Source organism: Ovis canadensis, chromosome 2 (assembly GCF_042477335.2).
Source record: "Ovis canadensis isolate MfBH-ARS-UI-01 breed Bighorn chromosome 2, ARS-UI_OviCan_v2, whole genome shotgun sequence".
Lineage (NCBI taxonomy): Eukaryota > Metazoa > Chordata > Mammalia > Artiodactyla > Bovidae > Ovis > Ovis canadensis.
Genome location: NC_091246.1, coordinates 231,946,511 through 231,965,061, shown reverse-complemented (window position 1 = coordinate 231,965,061; position 18,551 = coordinate 231,946,511). Strand labels below are relative to the sequence as shown.

At 43.8% G+C, this 18,551-nt stretch overlaps 1 protein-coding gene across 1 annotated transcript; it reads left to right on the top strand.

Moving 5' to 3' along the window:
• Nucleotides 1-352: 352 nt before the first annotated feature.
• Nucleotides 353-16,376, top strand: FAM124B (family with sequence similarity 124 member B). Its single transcript, XM_069574671.1, has 2 exons — nt 353-1,427; nt 13,485-16,376. The coding sequence occupies exons 1-2, from the start codon at nt 696-698 to the stop codon at nt 14,136-14,138; spliced, it is 1,386 nt and encodes a 461-aa protein (XP_069430772.1). The 5' UTR covers nt 353-695; the 3' UTR covers nt 14,139-16,376.
• Nucleotides 16,377-18,551: the final 2,175 nt, after the last annotated feature.

Below are 18,551 nucleotides of genomic sequence, written 5' to 3'. Positions count from 1 at the left end.
ACTTGGCAGCAGAGAGAATCATTTTCAGTGAACAGTTAAAATTATTTGGATATAGTAACTTCTCTTCAAAGCCCAGGCATCCATTGTTCAAGAAGAAAATAAAAAGACAAAGGGGGAAAATTCCTGGCCAAGGGACAAGTTGGGAGGATTGTTTTAAAGCAGTCATTGTGTTCAGGTGGCCTGGCGGGCTACTGTAAACAGGGAGGGAGGGAAGGAGGAAACCAGAACCCATTGTGGGCCCAGAAAATGGATGTCTTTTCAACTAAACAGATTGCTATCAGCCTCTCACAGCCGATTCTTATTCCTTTTTGCCTGGTCATTTCCTTTACCGAGTGTCTGTAAGAACCACCCACTCGAGTGTTTCTCAGGATTATAGGTTTTTAGGTCAAACAGAAACCCCGGAGTGCCTGACACAGCCCTGCACTCGCAGTTACATTATACACCGGCTGGATGACATGGACCCCACTGCTGGTGTGTGTCTCATGGAGGCTATTGTCCCCGAATCTGTGGAGATTCTCTCACAGTGTGGCCAGCAGCAACCAGGCATACAGGATAAGAGCGTGGCTCTGAAGTCCTGAAGCTTTCCTGTTGGGCTGAAGGCTGAATGTAGGAACCTCCCACCCCTCCAGTTCATTTCAGAAGCCGGACCTGCGGGCCCCATTCGCCAGCATCCTTTGTCATCCTCAGCATCCGCGATGGATGAGATACCGGAGGCCCCGGCCATGACTGTCCACCTCCTGGCCAACGCGGGGCAGGGCTTGCTTTTGCAACAAACCCTGGATCGGCTCCTAGATTGCATTTGCCCAGATATCCGTCTCTTTCTTGTGTCCGAGCGGGCCAGTCCAGTGAAATACTACGACAAGTGCTACTCCAAGCGGTCACGCTTCCCGGGGATGTCTGTTCTGCTTTTCTTGCAGGAGAACCTAGGCGAGGAGAGGCTTTTCCGCGTGCTTGACTCCCTACAGCATTGGCCGTGGCAGTGCTACCCTACGCAGAACGCCCAGCGAAGACCCTGCCCCTACATTCTTGCCAATCAGGAATTCTACAGTCTGGACAGCCAGATGCCCATCTGGGGCGTGAGGCAGGTGCACTGTGGCACCGAGATCCTGAGAGTGACACTCTACTGCAGTTTTGATAACTATGAAGACGCCATCCGGCTCTATGCAATGATCCTGCAGAGAGAAGCCACCTTGCAAAAGAGCAACTTCTGTTTCTTCGTGCTCTACTCCACTGAGACCTTTGCCCTGCAGCTCTCCCTGAAGCAGCTGCCCCTCGGAACATCGGTGGACCCCAAAGAAGCTTCAGTGTTGCAGTTCAAGGTCCAGGAGATTGGCCAATTAGTGCCTCTTCTACCCCATCCCTGCGTCCCCATCAGCCGCACCCGGTGGCAAACACAGGACTATGACGGCAACAAGATTCTGCTTCAGGTATGTCTGTTTGGTCTCTGTGATCTCTAGATGCCCATGTAGCCATGTGATTTGACAGCCAAAATCATGTTGTGGTTCTCAACCTTCTTTGCATACCAGGATCTCTGGGGAGCTTTCAAATCTTCTCATGTCATGACTTCACCCCAGATCAGTTAGACTGGAATCTTTGGGGGCACCCAGGCTTGGGTATTTTTTGAAAGCTCCTTGGATAATGCTAATATATAACTTATAGCACAGTTGAGAGTCACTGATTTAATCAAATCCCCTCATCTGACAGGAGAGGAAGTTCGGATGCTGTGAGCTGGTAACTTACACAAGTAGTTTGCAGTAGACTCAGACAACGTCCCATTTTTCAGATTTTCCTGTAACCATGCTCCTTAACTAGACACCAATATTTTGCCCACTCTTTCAGTTCAGAAATTTCGTTAGTTCTTTCCATGTGAACCTAAGAAAGCTGAAGTTATAATTAAAGTTGGGAATGTTAAGTATGTTGGGCTTCCCTAGTGGCTCAGTTATAAAGAATCTGCCTGCCAATGTAGGAACGTGGGTTTGAGCCCTGGGTTGGGAAGATCTCCTGGAGAAGAAGTGGCAACCCACTCCAGTATTCTTGCCTGGAGAATCCCATGGACAGAGGAGCATGGTGGGCTACAGTCCATGGGATCACAGAGAGTCAGACATGACTTAGTGACTAAAACAATAACAACAACAAATGGTAAACATGCCATTCTGTTGACCTAACTTTTAAGTGTCTTGCATCACTCTGAAATTTTATCCCAAATCAAGTTAGATGGTTAGAACCCTTCAAAACTGAGAAAAGCTTGAATTAAAAAATCTTCTGGTAAGCATCCTACTGAAAGCAAGCATAATTACAGTTACCACAAGTCATTTCTTATACAATATTATGTGACAGTTGAACCTTGCCACTTAGTAGCTCCATGATGTTTGAACCTTGTTTCCTTCGTTAGCACAATGAGGGTAGTATAACATCTTCCTAAAGGACAGGTTGTTATTTACACTAAGTGACCTGACATTTATAAAGAGCTTAAGCTAGTGCCCAGAAAGCAATTTTAGCTGTTATTGTTTATATTATGCCCTGCTAAATTGCTAAGTTGCTTCAGTCGTGTCCAACTCTGTGCGACCCCATAGACGGCAGCCCACCAAGCTCTGCCGTCCCTGGGATTCTCCAAGCAAGAACACTGGAGTGGGTTGCCATTTCCTTCTCCAATGCATGAAAGGGAAAAGTGAAAGTGAAGTCACTCAGTCGCATCCGACTCTTTGCAACCCCATGGACTGCAGCCTCCCAGGCTCCTCCGTCCATGGGATTTTCCAGGCAAGAGGACTGGAGTGGGGTGCCATTGCCTTCTCTGATACTATGCCCTAGACTAAGTATTTCACTTTAATTATTTTACTTAGTCCTTCTTACAACCTAGGAAGTTTTACAAAAGGCAAAACCAAGGAGTAGAGGTACCAGTTACTTGCTCAAGACACAAGATTAAGTGTTTACCTGGCTCTGAAACCAGGCAAGTTAACCACCACAGTCCAGTACTCTGTAAGTGTGTGTGGGCAGGGAGGTGTACATGATATTCACAGCAAAGTTCCTGTCCTTGAGAAATGGTCAGGAAGTGCTTTAAGACCTACTGGATAAGGTAAAAGCAGGCTAAAAGATGAATTATCTTTCCCTTTGATTAATTTTATTCTCATCAGCTTTGAGTTATTAATAAAATATGAGTCATACTGATTCTATATGAAATGATCTCTAAATCCTTTACCTTCTCATTCACACAAGGCAGATAGGCACTGTTTCTGTTAGTTGCCTATTATATAATTCACTAATTTGCAAGGCGTCTAAAAATTTTCCTTCAGTCTTAGTTAATCTCCAGAATTCAAATCTCGCTGTAGAGCAAAAATGTAATAAGTGTGTGCAGCAGGAGACACATTTCTGTTTTAAAGGCCGACTGACATTTTTACTTCTGAATCATGGGTTATACAGCTTAGCTCCATTGGAAAGTTAGGTTGAATTTGGGGAGTGCAGAATAGTTTTTTGGATAAATATCAATGAGGTTAGGCTTTTGCAAACAAAACGGGGAATTATCTTCTGGAAACTTCTATTTCTGGTGTCATATAAAAGTCCCTGAAGAATTAACGTACAAAGGATCAGATATCATACACTATATAAGATAAAACATTATAGCTACTTCACTCCTATTATGGGGTGAATTTTTCAGGATATGAAACCCGTTGCAAACTTCCTTGTGGGGAGAGAGAATGAGGGGTAAATGCATTGGCTTTGTGTGTGCATGTGTGTGTGTGCACGCACACGTGTGTGTAAGCCTTAATTTTATTTCTTTTTTAAAATTAAAATTTTTATCTTTATTTTTTATAAATTTATTCATCTTTTAATTGAAGGATAATTGCTTCACAGAATTTTGTGGTTTTCTGTCAAACATCAAGATGAATCAGCCATAGGTATACATATGTCCCCTCCTCTTGAACCTCCCTCCCAATCCCATCCCATCCCTCTAAATTGTTACAGAGCCCTGGTTTGCGTTCCCTGAGTCACACAGCAGATTCCCATTGGCCATCTATTTTACATATGGTAGAGCATATGCTTCCGTGTTTCTCTCTCCGTATATCCCACCTTCTCCTTCCTTCCCCGCCCCTGTGACCATAAGTCTGTTCTTACATTGTTTTTTGTGCTTAAGTAGCCTGGGTCTTAAGAAGCAGGCCTTGGAGCTGACTCTGAGCTCTGCCACTTCCCCAGATAGGCCACTGTGGTCAGAAGCTGGCAGCCAGCAACTCTGAAGATGATCCATTTGAGTTCTTCACCCCACAAAGGTCCCCTAAAACTTCTGGACTTCACGTCGGTTGTACCAACTTGGATCAGACTCTCTTCTCTCTTGAATGCACTCAGTCACTCACTCAGGGGAATGGGGTTGTGTGGATAGCTTAGTTCTGAGGCAGAGGCTCTTCTCTCCTGCCTCCTTAGGTTTTTTCTGGACTCAGACTCTCTTGGGACTCCTGGGGGAGGGGGAACAAGAATCCCCAGGGAAGATCAGTGAGGGGACAAATTATGGGTAGCACAAATGACTGATGTCCGCCAAAGGAAAAAAAAATAATACAACGCAGGAGATCTAAGTTTGATCCCTGGGTCAGGAAGATCCCTTGGAGAAGGGAATGGCAACCCATTCCAGTATTCTTGCCTGGAGAACTCCATGGACAGAGGAGCCTGTTGGGCTACAGTCTATGAGGCCACAAAGAGTCAGACATGACTGAGGGACTGAGCATGCAGGAATGCATTTGCAGGAGAGTCCTAATCACAAGTTCACTTCTCCACATGTAACCCTTCCTCAGGGCGAGGATGGATATGTGTTGAGGGGGTTTCAGGGGGTGGTTTGCTAGATCCAGTGAGCGTGGTGGGCAAAGCTTCCCTGAGGAGTGAGACCTGGCCCTGCCTGAGCTGGATAGCCCAGAAGGAAGTAGCCAGATGGAGAGGAGAGGAAAGTGTTCCGAATGGAGGAGATGATGGGTGAGAATATGTAGAATAGCATTTTCTTAGCCATCATTTTCAGAAGGCACCCTATAGTCCCATGTGGCAGAGGCTACATCCTCAGGCACATGGTCAGCCACTGGGGGGTAAGCACTATGAGGATGGGGACTGTTTTTGGTCCACTCCTGTATTCCCAGTACTTACAACAATGTCTGGCACATGGTAGGCAAAATCATTCTTAAGTGAATGAGCAAAAGCCTTGCCAAGTAGGTTCTATTTTATCCTGACGATAATCAGCAGTCACTGATAGAGCCTCTGAATGGTAGTGACATGTACAATTTGCATTATGAGATCAAAATGGGGGATATACATGGAGGTGCTTTGTACAGTGGAAACTGTAGTATAATTATTGTCTGTGTAAGAAGGATGCTATGTGTCTCTCCATGTATTTTCCTACATGACCTCTTGTCAGTGCAGACTGTCTTATGCTTCTCAGAGCCTGGGATATGTGTTTTAGAGAGACTGCTATTAGGGTACATAGTAGATGCTCAGTAATGAGTGAATGTCTGAATACATGATCAGGAATGTCGGTGTTTATTCATTCGCCAAGTACTTATTGAATGCATACCTTCAGTTCAGTTCAGTTCAGTCGCTCAGTCGTGTCCGAATCTTTGCGACCCCATGAATCGCAGCACGCCGGGAGTGCTGTCCATCACCATCTCCCAGAGTTCACTCAGACTCGTGTCCATCGAGTCCGTGATGCCATCCAGCCACTCATCCTCTGTCGTCCCCTTCTCCTCCTGCCCCCAATCCCTCCCAGCATCAGAGTCTTTTCCAATGAGTCAGCTCTTCGCATGAGGTAGCCAAAGTACTGGAGTTTCTGCTTTAGCATCCTTCCTTCCAAAGAAATCCCAGGGTTGATCTCCTTCAGAATGGACTGGTTGGATCTCCTTGCAATTCAAGGGACTCTCAAGAGTCTTCTCCAACACCACAGTTCAAAAGCATCAATTCTTCGGCGCTCAGCCTTCTTCACAGTCCAACTCTCACATCCATACATGATCACTGGAAAAACCATAGCCTTGACTAGAAGGATCTTAGTCGGCAAAGTAATGTCTCTGCTTTTGAATATACTCTCTAGGTTGGTCATCACTTTTCTTCCAAGGAGTAAGTGTCTTTTAATTTCATGGCTGCAGTCACCATCTGCAGTGATTTTGGAGCCCCCCCAAAATAAAGTCTGACACTGTTTCCACTGTTTCCCCATCTATTTCCCGTGAAGTGATGGAACCAGATGCCATGATCTTCATTTTCTGAATGTTGAGCTTTAAGCCAACTTTTTCACTCTCCTCTTTGACTTTCATCAGGAGGCTTTTGAGTTCCTCTTCACTTTCTGCCATAAGGGTGGTGTCATCTGCATATTCCCAGCAATCTTGATTCCATCTTGTGTTTCTTCCAGTCCAGCATTTCTCATGATGTACTCTGCATAGAAGTTAAATAAGCAGGGTGACAATATACAGCCTTGACGGACTCCTTTTCCTATTTGGAACCAGTCTGTTGTTCCATGTTTAGTTCTAACTGCTGCTTCCTGACCTGCATATAGGTTTCTCAAGAGGCAGGTCAGGTGGTCTGGTATTCCCATCTCTTTCAGAATTTTCCACAGTTTATTGTGATCCACACAGTCAAAGGCTTTGGTATAGTCAATAAAGCAGAAATAGATGTTTTTCTGGCACTCTCTTGCTTTTCCCATGATCCAGCGGATGTTGGCAATTTGATCTCTGGTTCCTCTGCCTTTTCTAAAACCAGCTTGAACATCAGGAAGTTCACGGTTCATGTATTGCTGAATCCTGGCTTGGAGAATTTTGAGCATTACTTTGCTAATGTGTGAGATGAGTGCAATTGTGTGGTAGTTTGAGCATTCTTTGGCATTGCCTTTCTTTGGGATTGGAATGAAAACTGACCTTTTCCAGTCCTGTGGCCACTGCTGAGTTTTCCACATTTGCTGGCATATTGAGTGCAGCACTTTCACAGCATCATCTTTCAGGATTTGAAAGAGCTCAACTGGAATTCCATCACCTCCACTAGCTTTGTTTGTAGCGATGCTTTCCTAGGCCCACTTGACTTCACATTCCAGGATGTCTGGCTCTAGGTGAGTGATCACACCATCATGATTATCTGGGTCATGAAGATCTTTTTTGTACAGTTCTGTGTATTCTTGCCACCTCTTCTTAATATCTTTGCTTCTGTTAGGTCCATACCATTTCTGTCCTTTATCAAGCCCATCTTTGCATGAAAAGGGCTACCCTATTCTCAACTTGGCAGTTTTCATCCTACAGTTTGACTCCTTAGTGGACGTATCTGTTGTTGGGTGTCTGACATAAACTAGGGGGGCTTCCATGGTAGCTCAGCTGGTAAAGAATCTGCCTGCAATGCAGAAGACCCTGGTTCAATTCCTGGGTTGGGAAGATCCCCTGGAGAAGGGATAGGCTACCCACTCCTTGAGCTTCCCTGGTGGCTCAGCTGGTAAAGAATCTGCCTGCAATGAGGGAGACCTAGGTTTGATCCCTAGGTTGGGGAGATCCCCTGGAGAAGGGAAGGGCTACCAGCTCCAGTATTCTGGCCTGGTGAATTCTATGGACTGTATAGATCACGGGTGGCAAAGAGTCGGACATGACTGAGTGACCTTCACTTTCATAAATTTGGGGAAATTCTCAGTCATTATTGTTTCAAATATTTCTAGTGTTTCATTCTCTCCCTCTTCTTCTGGTATTTCCATTGAATGTCTATTACTCTTTTTGTAGTTGACCCAGTTTTTAGGTTGTCCATTCTGATTTGCAGGTTTTGTTTCAGCCTGTTTTTTCCTCTCTGCTTTTCTTTTTCAAGCATTTTTTTGATATGTCCTCCAGCTCAGAGATTGTTTCCTCAGCTGTGTTTGGTCTACTAAGAAGCCCATTAAAGCATTCTTTATTTCTGTTAAACAGTGTTTTGTTTTGTTTTTGTTTTTTAATCTTTTTGGTTCTTCTTTTAGGATTTCTATCTCTCTTTTCAGATTGCCATCTGTTCTTGCATGCTATTTACTTTATCCTTTAGAGTCTTTAGTATATTAATCAGAATTATTTTAAATTACTGGCCAGATAATTCCAACATTCCTGCCACATCTGGTTCTGATACTTGCTCTGTCTTTTCACTGTGCCTTTTTACCTTTTGTAATGTCTTGTAATTTTTTTTCCCTGATAGCCAGGATGATGTAGGAGACATAGGAACAGCTGTAAATAATACTTTACTAATGTGGTGGCAAGGAATTGGGGGAAGGGAGTCATTCTAAGATTAGGTCTCAGTCTTAATGAGTCTATGCCTTGAACTTCACAAGTGTTTACACTTTTTTTCTCTCCTCTTAGGTGGAAGAGAATGGCTAGAGTGGGCTGGAGTTGAATACTTCACTTCTCTCACATGAAAGGCTAGAGGAAGCTGGAGTTGGGTATTCCTCTTCCATGGGTCAGTTCAGTTCAGTTGCTCAGTCATGTCCGACTCTTTGTGACCCCATGGACCACAGCACACCAGGCCTCTCTGTCTATCACCAACTCCTGCAGTTTACCCAAACTCATGTCCATTGAGTCAGTGATGCCATCCAACCATCTCATCCTCTGTCGTTCCCTTCTTTCTCCTCCTGCCCTCAATCTTTCCCAGCATCAGGGTCTTTCCAAATGAGTCAGCTCTTTGCATTAGGTGGCCAAAGTATTGGAGTTTCAGCTTCCATGGGTCAGTTCAGTTCAGTTCAGTTCAGTCGCTCAGTCATGTCCGACTCTTTGTGACCCCATGAATCACAGCACGCCAGGCCTCCCTGTCCATCACCAATTCCTGGAGTTCACTCAGACTCACGGCCATCGAGTCAGTGATGCCATCCAGCCATCTCATCCTCTGTCGTCCCCTTCTCCTCCTGCCCCCAATCCCTCCCAACATCAGAGTCTTTTCCAATGAGTCAACTCTTCTCATGAGGTAGCCAAAGTAATTTCAGCTTTAGCATCATTCCTTCCAAAGAAATCCCAGGGCTGGTCTCCTTCAGAATGGACTGGTTGGATCTCCTTGCAGTCCAAGGGACTCTCAAGAGTCTTCTCCAACACCACAGTTCAAAAGCAGCAATTCTTTGGCACTCAGCCTTCTTCACAGTCCAACTCTCACATCCATACATGACCACAGGAAAAACCGTAGCCTTGACTAGACGGACCTTAGTTGGCAAAATAATGTCTCTGCTTTTGAATATGCTATTTAGGTCAGTCTTAACTTTTCTTCCAAGGAGTAAGCGTCTTTTAATTTCATGGCTGCAGTCACCATCTGCAGTGATTTTGGAGCCCCCCAAAATAAAGTCTGACACTGTTTCCACTGTTTCCCCATCTGGGTCAGTTAGGCTATGATAATACACCAGCATGTTAGACTTGGGTTAACTAGTTCTCCCGGAAAGAAGGCTTTTTTTCTTTTTGGCCACACATGCGGAAACCATGCAGTCTTTTTTTTTCCCTTCAATGTAGGAGAAATCCTCTCTTGCTATTTCTTAGAATCACTTTTAGTAAGAGACAGCATTATTTTCCCTGCATGATGTCAGATTTTCCTTAACAGCTTGATCATGTTTCAGAGATGCAGAGCCTCTTGTTTCTCAAGTGTTTGGAGCCAAATGTGTGGCAAATACTCTTTCTGTTCATCAAGGTATTTGCTAATGTTCCTTGAAACTCGAAAACACCTAGCTCTCAATCTGTAACATTTTACAAATATTTCTTAGAAAGATGTGCTCTAAATAATAAGAATCTCTACAAATGCATTTCAGTTGCTTCTTCGGCAAGAGAAGCTTCATTTTCTCTCAGGATTTATCTCAATCACTCAGCATTATGTTTCTCCTGAAAATTCTTCACTCCACGGCACAAGCTGCATTTCTATAGTAAAAATTTTGTACTTTCTTCTACCGTATGGTCTAAGGACTTCTCTTTAAAAAAGGGAAAGTTGGGGTCTCTCTCTTAAAGACCATCCATAGGGTAGATGTCCTTCTGCAGTTTCTGGAAAAGACTTTGTATCCACTTAATGGCTAATAATTAGGGGACACACATTTCTACACACAATTTGTTAGGCACTAAGCTTTATTGTGAAGAAGGCTGAGGGCCGAAGAATTGATGCTTTTGAACTGTGGTGTTGGAGAAGACTCTTGAGAGTCCCTTGGACTGCAAGGAGATCCAACCAGTCCATTCTGAAGGAGACCAGCCCTGGGATTTCTTCGGAAGGAATGATGCTGAAGCTGAAGCTCCAGTACTTTGGCCACCTCATGCGAAGAGTTGACTCATTGGAAAAGACTTTGATGCTGGGAGGGATTGGGGGCAGGAGGAGAAGGGGACGACAGAGAGTGAGATGGCTGGATGGCATCATGGACTCGATGGGCGTGAATCTGAGTGAACTCTGGGAGTTGGTGATAGACAGGGAGGCTTGGCGTGCTGCAATTCATGGGGTCGCAAAGAGTCGGACACGACTGAGTGACTGAACTGAACTGAACTGAACTGAAAGCTTTATTTATTTATCCAACAGACATCTAATGATTACTTACCACATGTTGGGCATTGTGCTAAGTACTGGAGATATAGTGATCAAGATGGTGTATAAAGTCCTAGCTCTTCCAGTTGGCAAAGTCTCGAAGAAGATACAGAGAATTTGAGCACACAACTGCAGAATAGCATGGTGACTACGAGGACATGGAAAGTACAGGCTGCCAGGACAGCAAGTAGTATGATTAATGATGATGATAGTAGCCAACTTATGTTTAGGAACACTATGCCCTGGGCACTGTTACAATTTAAACTTCTCAGCAACTCTCTGACATTGGTACTTATTATCATCTCCTTCTATGTATGAGGAAACTAAGGTACAGAAAAATTAGGTAACTTGTTTAAAGTCCCACAACTAATATGTGACAGAACCAATATTTAGGGGTACCTCTGATGGCTTCCCTGGTGGCTCAGATGGTAGAGAATCGACTTGCAATGCAGGACACCCAGGTTTGATCCCTGGGTCAGGAAGATCCCTTGGAGAAGGAAATGTCAGCCCACTCCAGTGTTCTTGCTTGGATAATTCCATGGACAGAGGAGCTTGGCAGGCTACATGGGATTGCAAAGAGTCAGACGCCACTGAGCGTCTTTCACTTTCACTTTCTTTTCTGGTAGCTCAGTGGTAAAGAATCTGCCTGCCAATACAGGAGACACAGGTTCAATCCCTGGTCCAGGAAGATCTCTGGAGAAGGAAATGGAACCCACAGCAGTATTCTTGTCTGAAAAATCATGAACAAAGGATCTTGGCTGGTTACAGTCCATAAGGTCACAAGGAGTCAGACATGACTTAGCGATTGAACAACAACCACCCAGATTCAGTGACACGGAGAAGGCTTCTAGGAGGAAATGATGTGTAAGCTTGGAGTTGACAAAAGGTAGGAGTTTTCAGGAAAAAGAGTCAGAGGTGACATATCCCAGACAGAGGAAATAATATACAAAAACACTGGCATTAGGAAAGAACAAATAATGTTCCAAGAATTGAAAAAGGCTCAGTTTTGACAAGAGGAAGAAGGGGTGAATTAAGCTGGAGTAAGAAAGGATAGGCTGTGAAGGGTATTTGTTGTTGTTCAGTTTATCAGTCATGTCTGACTCATTGTGACCCCATGGACTGCAGCACGCTAGTGTTCCTTGCCCTTCACTCTCTTGGAGCTTGCTCAAACTCAAGTTCATTGAGTTGCCACCCAACCACCTTATCCTCTGTTGCCCTCTTCTCCTCCTGCCTGCCTTCAATCTTTCCCAGCATCAGGGTCTTTTCCAGTGAGATGGCTCTTCACATCAGTTGGCCAAAATACTGGAGCTTCAGCTTCAGCCTAAGTCCTTCCAATGAATATTCAGGGTTGATTTCCTGTAAGATTATCTGGTTTGGTCTCCTTGCAGTCCAAGGGAGTCTCAAGAGTCTTCTCCAGCACCACAATTTGAAAGCATAAATTCTTCAGCACTCACTCTTCGTCATGGTCCATCTCTCACATTCATACATGACTACTGAAAAGCCATAGCTTTGACTATATGGATTTTTATCGGCAAGTGATATTTCTGTTTTTTAATACTCTGTCTAGCTTTGTTATAGCTTTTCTTCCAAGGAGAAAGTGTCTTTTAATTTCATGGCTGCAGTCACTGTCCACAATGATTTTGGAGCCCAAGAAAATAAAGTCTGTCATTGTTTCCATTGTTTCCCCATCTATTTGCCATGAAGAGTATGAAAAATAAAGAAAGTGTTAGTTGTTCAGTTGTGTCCGACTCTATGAGGCCCCATGGACTATTGCTCACCAAGCTCCTCTGTCCATGGAATTCTCCATGCAAGAATACTGGAGTGGGTTACCATGTCCTTCTCCAGGGTATCTTCCTGACCCAAGGATTGAACCTGGGTCTCCCACATTGCAGGCAGATTCTTTACCACCTGAGCCACCAGGGAAGCCCCGAAGGATATGGTGGTCTATTTAAGGGATTTGATTTTATCTTAAGAAGAGTAGAGAGCCACTTGAAGCAGGAGGGTGACATGATAAAACTGTTTTCAAAGCTCCTCTGATGGTAGAGTGGAGAATGGATTAGAGGGAGGCCAGGAGCACCCATGAGGTGTCCTGACGGATGGCTGTTGCAGTATTTCAATGAGTGATGCTGACATCTGCCCTAGGGTTAATGGCAGTGGACATGGAGGGACAGGAAGACCCGAGAAGTCTCTGGAAGACAGAGTCCATGGGAACGGGTGACATGGAGGATGAGGAAGGGAAAATGAAGCTCTTGCTTGGCTAGTATGGAGCAAATGATGCCAGGTTCTATGAGAGGGAGAAGAGTTAGCAGAATAGATTTAGTGAGAGGAGGGCAATGAGCTCACCTTTGGACCTGTTGAGTTTTAGGAGATTGTGCCTGGATGACAGTTGGATAGATAAGTCTGAAGCTTAAGAGCTGGATCTGAACTATAATGACTTTCCAATGCCTTCATCAGTTAGATAATAGTTGAAGGCGTGAGATTTAATGAGATTTTCCTGAGAGAGTGTGCAGACTGAGAGAAGAAGATGGCCCAGGTTAGCACTGAAGAACTATGTCCTGTGACGAAACTGAGAGGGGTGGATGGAAAAAGAAAACCCAGAAGAACGTATTGACATAGAAATTTAAGGAGAAACCTTCAAATGTAAAGGAGAAGGGTCAGCTTTGTAAAATTCCAATAGAGTGCATGTGAAAATTGGTGACACGGAGGCTGCTCTAGACTGCATAGTCTAATATCAATCCTGAACAATCTCTGAATGTGTAAATAGCCAGATTCCAGTTCCAGAAGAGAAAAACTTTATTGGATTAAATAAAAAGGTAGAATATAATGTCCAGGAAGCAAAGGGGGCAGCTCATCCTGTTGAAGGACTGTACCTCTTACTTCTATTCACTTCAGCTGACTTTATTGAAAGTCTGCATGAGCACAGCATGGCAGAAGCCTGAGTATGATGTAATCTGTTCTTGGCACTTAGTTAATGGAAAACATTAACTCTTCTCCTTGCCCCGTAGGTCCAGTTGAATCCAGGACTTGGTGTGAGGAATGGTGAGCCTCCTTTGCTGAATGACACCTCGGGAGCTGACACTCTTCCCCAAGGCTCCAGGCTGATCCCTGTCTCTGCAATTAGGACCCTAGAGTTGAGGAGTCGAAGGAGTCGGGGCAGGAGGTTCAAGGTGGGCTCCCTGGAGCGGCCTGAGCCTGGTGGGCGGCCAGCGTCAGATGGTTCCGGTGACACTTCGTGGAAAAGCCCTGGTGGCTCAGCTCAGCCCAGCAGCTCAGCCACGGAATCCCAACCGCAACTGTCTCCTCTTCACCTCGAACCCAGGGCCAGAACGAAGGTCCTCGGCCGGGAAAACAGCTTCGAGAAGCTGGAGGCAGAGACCAATGTTGACACCGGATTCACCGTGGTCAGTTCTGAACCCAGGCCATCTTTTGTGAGCAGATTTCCTAGGAATCTTCAGACCCACCAGCCACCATCATGCTTGTCAACCTCTTTCTCAGGGTCAGCTGCTTCCAAAAACAACAGGATCTTTAAGGAAAGGGTTCACCCCCTGTCACTTGCTGGCCAAAGGGACCTTGGTGCTAAGAAGATGCTCTCAGAATGTCCCCTTCCTCTGCCAGTCCAGGGTGAAGCAAAAGAAGCAGAAGAAGAATTCTTTATATAGCATAAGATGACTGTGGTTTTCTAAAACTCGAGATCAAATAGGATGTTCTAGAAATGGAGCACCGACCCAGAATCAGCCTGTTTCTTGTTCATCTGAGGGGGCCTGAATGTGAGCCATGCATGGATTTGCATCACTTTTATTTCAAATATTCCAAGTTTAGTGGCACTGGGCGGTGTTGACAAGTGGTTTGCTGTTGTGGTCATGAGGGAACGCAGCGAATGCACAGGGAAAAAGCCCAATGGCTCAGATCCTTGGGGACACTCTAACCCAGCTGGGTGTGTTGAGTTCAGCATCTATCAGGATAATTGCATTGTATGCAAACGAGTCGGATGTGTTATGCAATGCTGATTAGTGACTGTAATTTGGTTTTAATTTTTACTTGGGTTGCATAGCTCATGCCCCCGGGACAGCATTGGACTATTTATTCTTTAGTGTTTTTTTAATTTTTATGTGACCTCATTCGGTAACTAGGTCCTGTTCACCACGAACCCTCCAGTGATTTTTGCCTTGAAAGTTGTTTGCATCTGGAATGAATTAACATGCAAAATGTTTTGAAAATTGCAAACATTTTTTTTCCCCCTGTTTAATGAGCAGTAATCCTGGAAGCCAAAAAAATCAGGTTAAAAGTGAAAGCTAGGCTCCAGGGTTTTCTCGATCCTCCATTTCTTGTTTGTTTCTGTACTACTCTAGTGGGGCCAGTGGTTCATATAATTAAGTAGAGAGGAGTGGGACATGACTGAGCAACTTCACTTTCACTTGTCACTTCCATGCATTGGAGAAGGAAATGGCAACCCACTCCAGTGTTCTTGCCTGGAGAATTCCAGGGCCCGGGGAGCCTGATGGGCTGCCGTCTATGGGGTCGCGCAGAGTTGGACACGACTGAAGCGACTTAGCAGCAGCAGCAGCAGCAGCAGCAGTGGGATGTGACTGGATGATTTGAAATCTAGATGGAGTGTGGCAGGAAGATTGCATTGGTTTCGTCACTAGAGCAGGACTTGGGTTCTTTTGGCCATGTACAAACTGCTAAATTCCTTTGTAATTCTCATTCATTCATTATACATTCACTGAGGCACCAAATTGTATCAAACACTTCCCTTTGAATAAGACGTTGACATATGGTGCATATAGGTTCTGTGGCCATCAAACCCAAAACTTGTTTACAGTTTTGCCTTACGATAAATCCATTCTATCAGCTTTTAAGAATATGTTGGAGTGCAAACATTTCCCTGGGAAACCTTTCCACAACTGATGCCACACTTGCTGCGTCAGATTGTATGAAGAACCTGAGGATGAAGATTGGGCATACTGTGAACTGCAATTAGGATCATAATGGACAAATACTTAATTGCTCACATGGTTTCTTGTTTGATTGGGTTGATACTCACATGTTCAAAAACACCTGAGGTCTGTGTGTTTCAGTTAATTTGGGAGGTTATTTTATTCCAAGAACTTCATTTTCCAAAACACATGTTAAGTGACTATAAATACTGATTTAGCTGGATCTTTTGAAGACCCTAACACTTACTACACCCAACTGCAGAGAAAGGTGAGTTCAGACTTAAGGATGAATCTCATGGTAGCGAGACTGGACTGGGTTTAGGTGCTCTGTCTGTCTAAAAGAATAGAAATGGAAGACAGTTGCAAATGGACAAAGACAAGACTTATAAATGGATTTTTGTCCTTACACTATCAATATATTCTCATCCCCATATTTTTTTTCCCCCTCAGATTAGAGTTAGATCTTAGAATGTGGAATGAAGAACTTACTTTTAGTATAGTTTTCTATAATAGGTGTTAAAAAAAATTAAAGTCTTATTTAAACTGAACTATTGAGCTGCCTTGAAAAGCACAGCAGGAAGTTTTGAGGTTTCTTTCTGGCTTTTTTGAGGTTATCTAATTCCTTTAACATCATACATGGGTAAGAATAGAAGTACATGGAAATCATGAAGAATATTGAGGAATTTGAATGGTAACTTACAAAACTGACTTGTGAAATAAGAGTGTGCTCGTAAAATGTCACCTCTATCCTCCTGGTCATGACCAGAATTCAATTTACCACATGATAGGAGAGAAATACCAGTGGGTAGGAGAGAGATACCAGTGGGTGGATGAGAAAGGCCCAAATTTGGGTCTCAGTTTTAAAATTTTCTATTTATATGTGACCTTAAACCTTTGATCTTCTGTTGCCTTATCTTCTGTACCAAGGTTGTTAGAAAAATAAACATTATGCATACGAAAGCATTTGGATGTTAAACACTGTAAATATGTAAGATATTATAATTTCAAATGATCCTTCATACCCATATTTTTAAATGTATTAACAATAAAGGATTTTTAAAAAACAACCTTTAGTAAAAGCAATGATAAAAGAAAAAAAGAAAATCCAATTCTCTCATATTTTTGCAATACGTGTCATTTATGTTTATATATCTGGAGGAAAATTATAGGATCAAATAAATCCTAAAAGTTCAAAAGAGATTACATATAACAAGAGATAAACTATTAACTAGTCTAATCCAATTTATCAAATTATTCAGATTCTTTACTTACTTGTACTGTATTTCTTGAAATGTAAAATGTATCATGAGGGACTTCTGATGATGAGATAATTTTATATTTTTTATAGGTATATTAAAACTCAGTTGCATTTCAGTTGTTTGGCTCTTTTTACCCCTATAGTATTCACATTTTTTTGCAAGCATTATTTGGATATTGCTAAACATTAATAGAAATGGTAACATTTGGAAGCTTGCAAATGTGTTTGTTAGAGGAAGTTGTCATTCAGTTACTGAGTCCATGGACTATAGCCCGCCAGGCTCCTCTGTCTATGGACTTCTCCAGGCAAGAATACTGGAGTAGGGTGCCATTGTCTTCTTCAGGCAATATTCCCAATCCAGGAATTGAACCTGCATCTTCTGAAATGCAAGTGGATTCTTTACCACTGAGCCACCAGGGAAGCCTGTTAGGGGGAGTAGAGAGGGAAGGAGAGGGACACACCTTGATTGACAAAAGTAAGTGAGCAAGGGTCTCAGCTGCACCCCATCTGTCCTTGGCTCTGACGGTGTCACAGAATCCAAGCTTGTGCAGCTGGCCACATGACAGACCAATTACTGATGCAAGGAATAGTGATATTATTCAGAAGCTGAGATGATGGTGGACAAGTGTCCCAAAGAACCATCTTGCCTGGGTTTTGGATGCTAGTTTCTTTTATAGAACAAAGGTGGGGACAGAGGTGAGGATGTAAAGTAAAAAGGGTGATATGTTGTTGCAAACATTTCCTGGTTCTGGGGACTCTAGAGTGGATGTATTCATTTCTTTCTTCCCGCAGTCATTCTTAGGTGGGCTTGGTCAGGAGGTTTCCTGTGAACTGAGCAAAGATGTTTTAGTTTAACATTAAGGCACAGGAGATGGGGTTCCCAGAGATGGGCCATTATGTATACCTTAAGCTATAGGCAACATTCCTTTGTAGTGATTAACTTGTAGAAAAAGCGATACAAAGGTTAGAATAAAAGAAACATCCAATACGGAGTCAGATTGGTTCTCTATTACAGCAGGGCTTTGTGGAAGTGACCTTGGATCTTTCACCACTGACAACCCAATTACACATGGGAGGTGCTGGAGGCAGGGGTGGGAGGAGGTGAAAACCCCTTCCTTCCCTCCCAGGCAGAGATTCAGAAAGGGGAGGGAAAGGGGAGAGAAAAGAATGGGTACAGACCCATTGTCTGTTAATTGAAAACTCCTAACTTTCATCTCTTTGTTATAAAACCTAGCCAGAAATTCCTGGGATAACTTAACCTTAACCCTGGATGCCTTTCTTTCTTTTTTTTTTTTTTTGACTGCCCAGGGGCTTCTCTAGTTGCAGAACCTGGGCTCGTTGTCCCAGGGAATGTGAGATCTTAGTTCCCCGACCAGGGATCAAATCTGCATTCCCTGCACTGGACTGAGTATCTCCTGGCTTGGTGGCTCAGATGGTGAAGAATCTACTTGCAGTGCATAAGTCATAAGTTCAATCTCTGGGTTGGGAAGACCCCCTAGAGAAGAGAATGGCTACCCACTCCAGTTTTCTTGCCTGGAGAATTCCATGCACAGAGGAGCCTGGCAGGCTACAGTCCATGGGTCGCGAAGAGTTGGACACGGCATTGGAAGGCAGATTCTTAACCACTGGACCACCAGGAAAGTCCCCCTGCCCACCCCCGGCTATCTTTCTTGTCTTATCTAAGCCACAGTGCGTGGATTTTTCCCCTCCTTTTCCTTTTCCTTCTTTCCCCGTACCCCTCCCTTTTCATTCCTTTGTCTTTCTTTTCCTTCTTTTCTCTTCCTTGTCTTTTCCTCCCTCTGTATCTCTGTGGGGGTGTGAATTTCATACTCTCTTCATTCTTCACTCTGTTTAAAATACTTCATCTTTGTAGCATC

Excerpts from the sequence above, each read along its gene's own strand:
- FAM124B (XM_069574671.1), top strand. The coding sequence starts at position 696 with ATGGATGAGATACCGGAGGCCCCGGCCATGACTGTCCACCTCCTGGCC. Across the intron at positions 1,428-13,484 it reads GCAACAAGATTCTGCTTCAG|GTCCAGTTGAATCCAGGACT; the intron begins GTATGTCTGTTT and ends CTTGCCCCGTAG.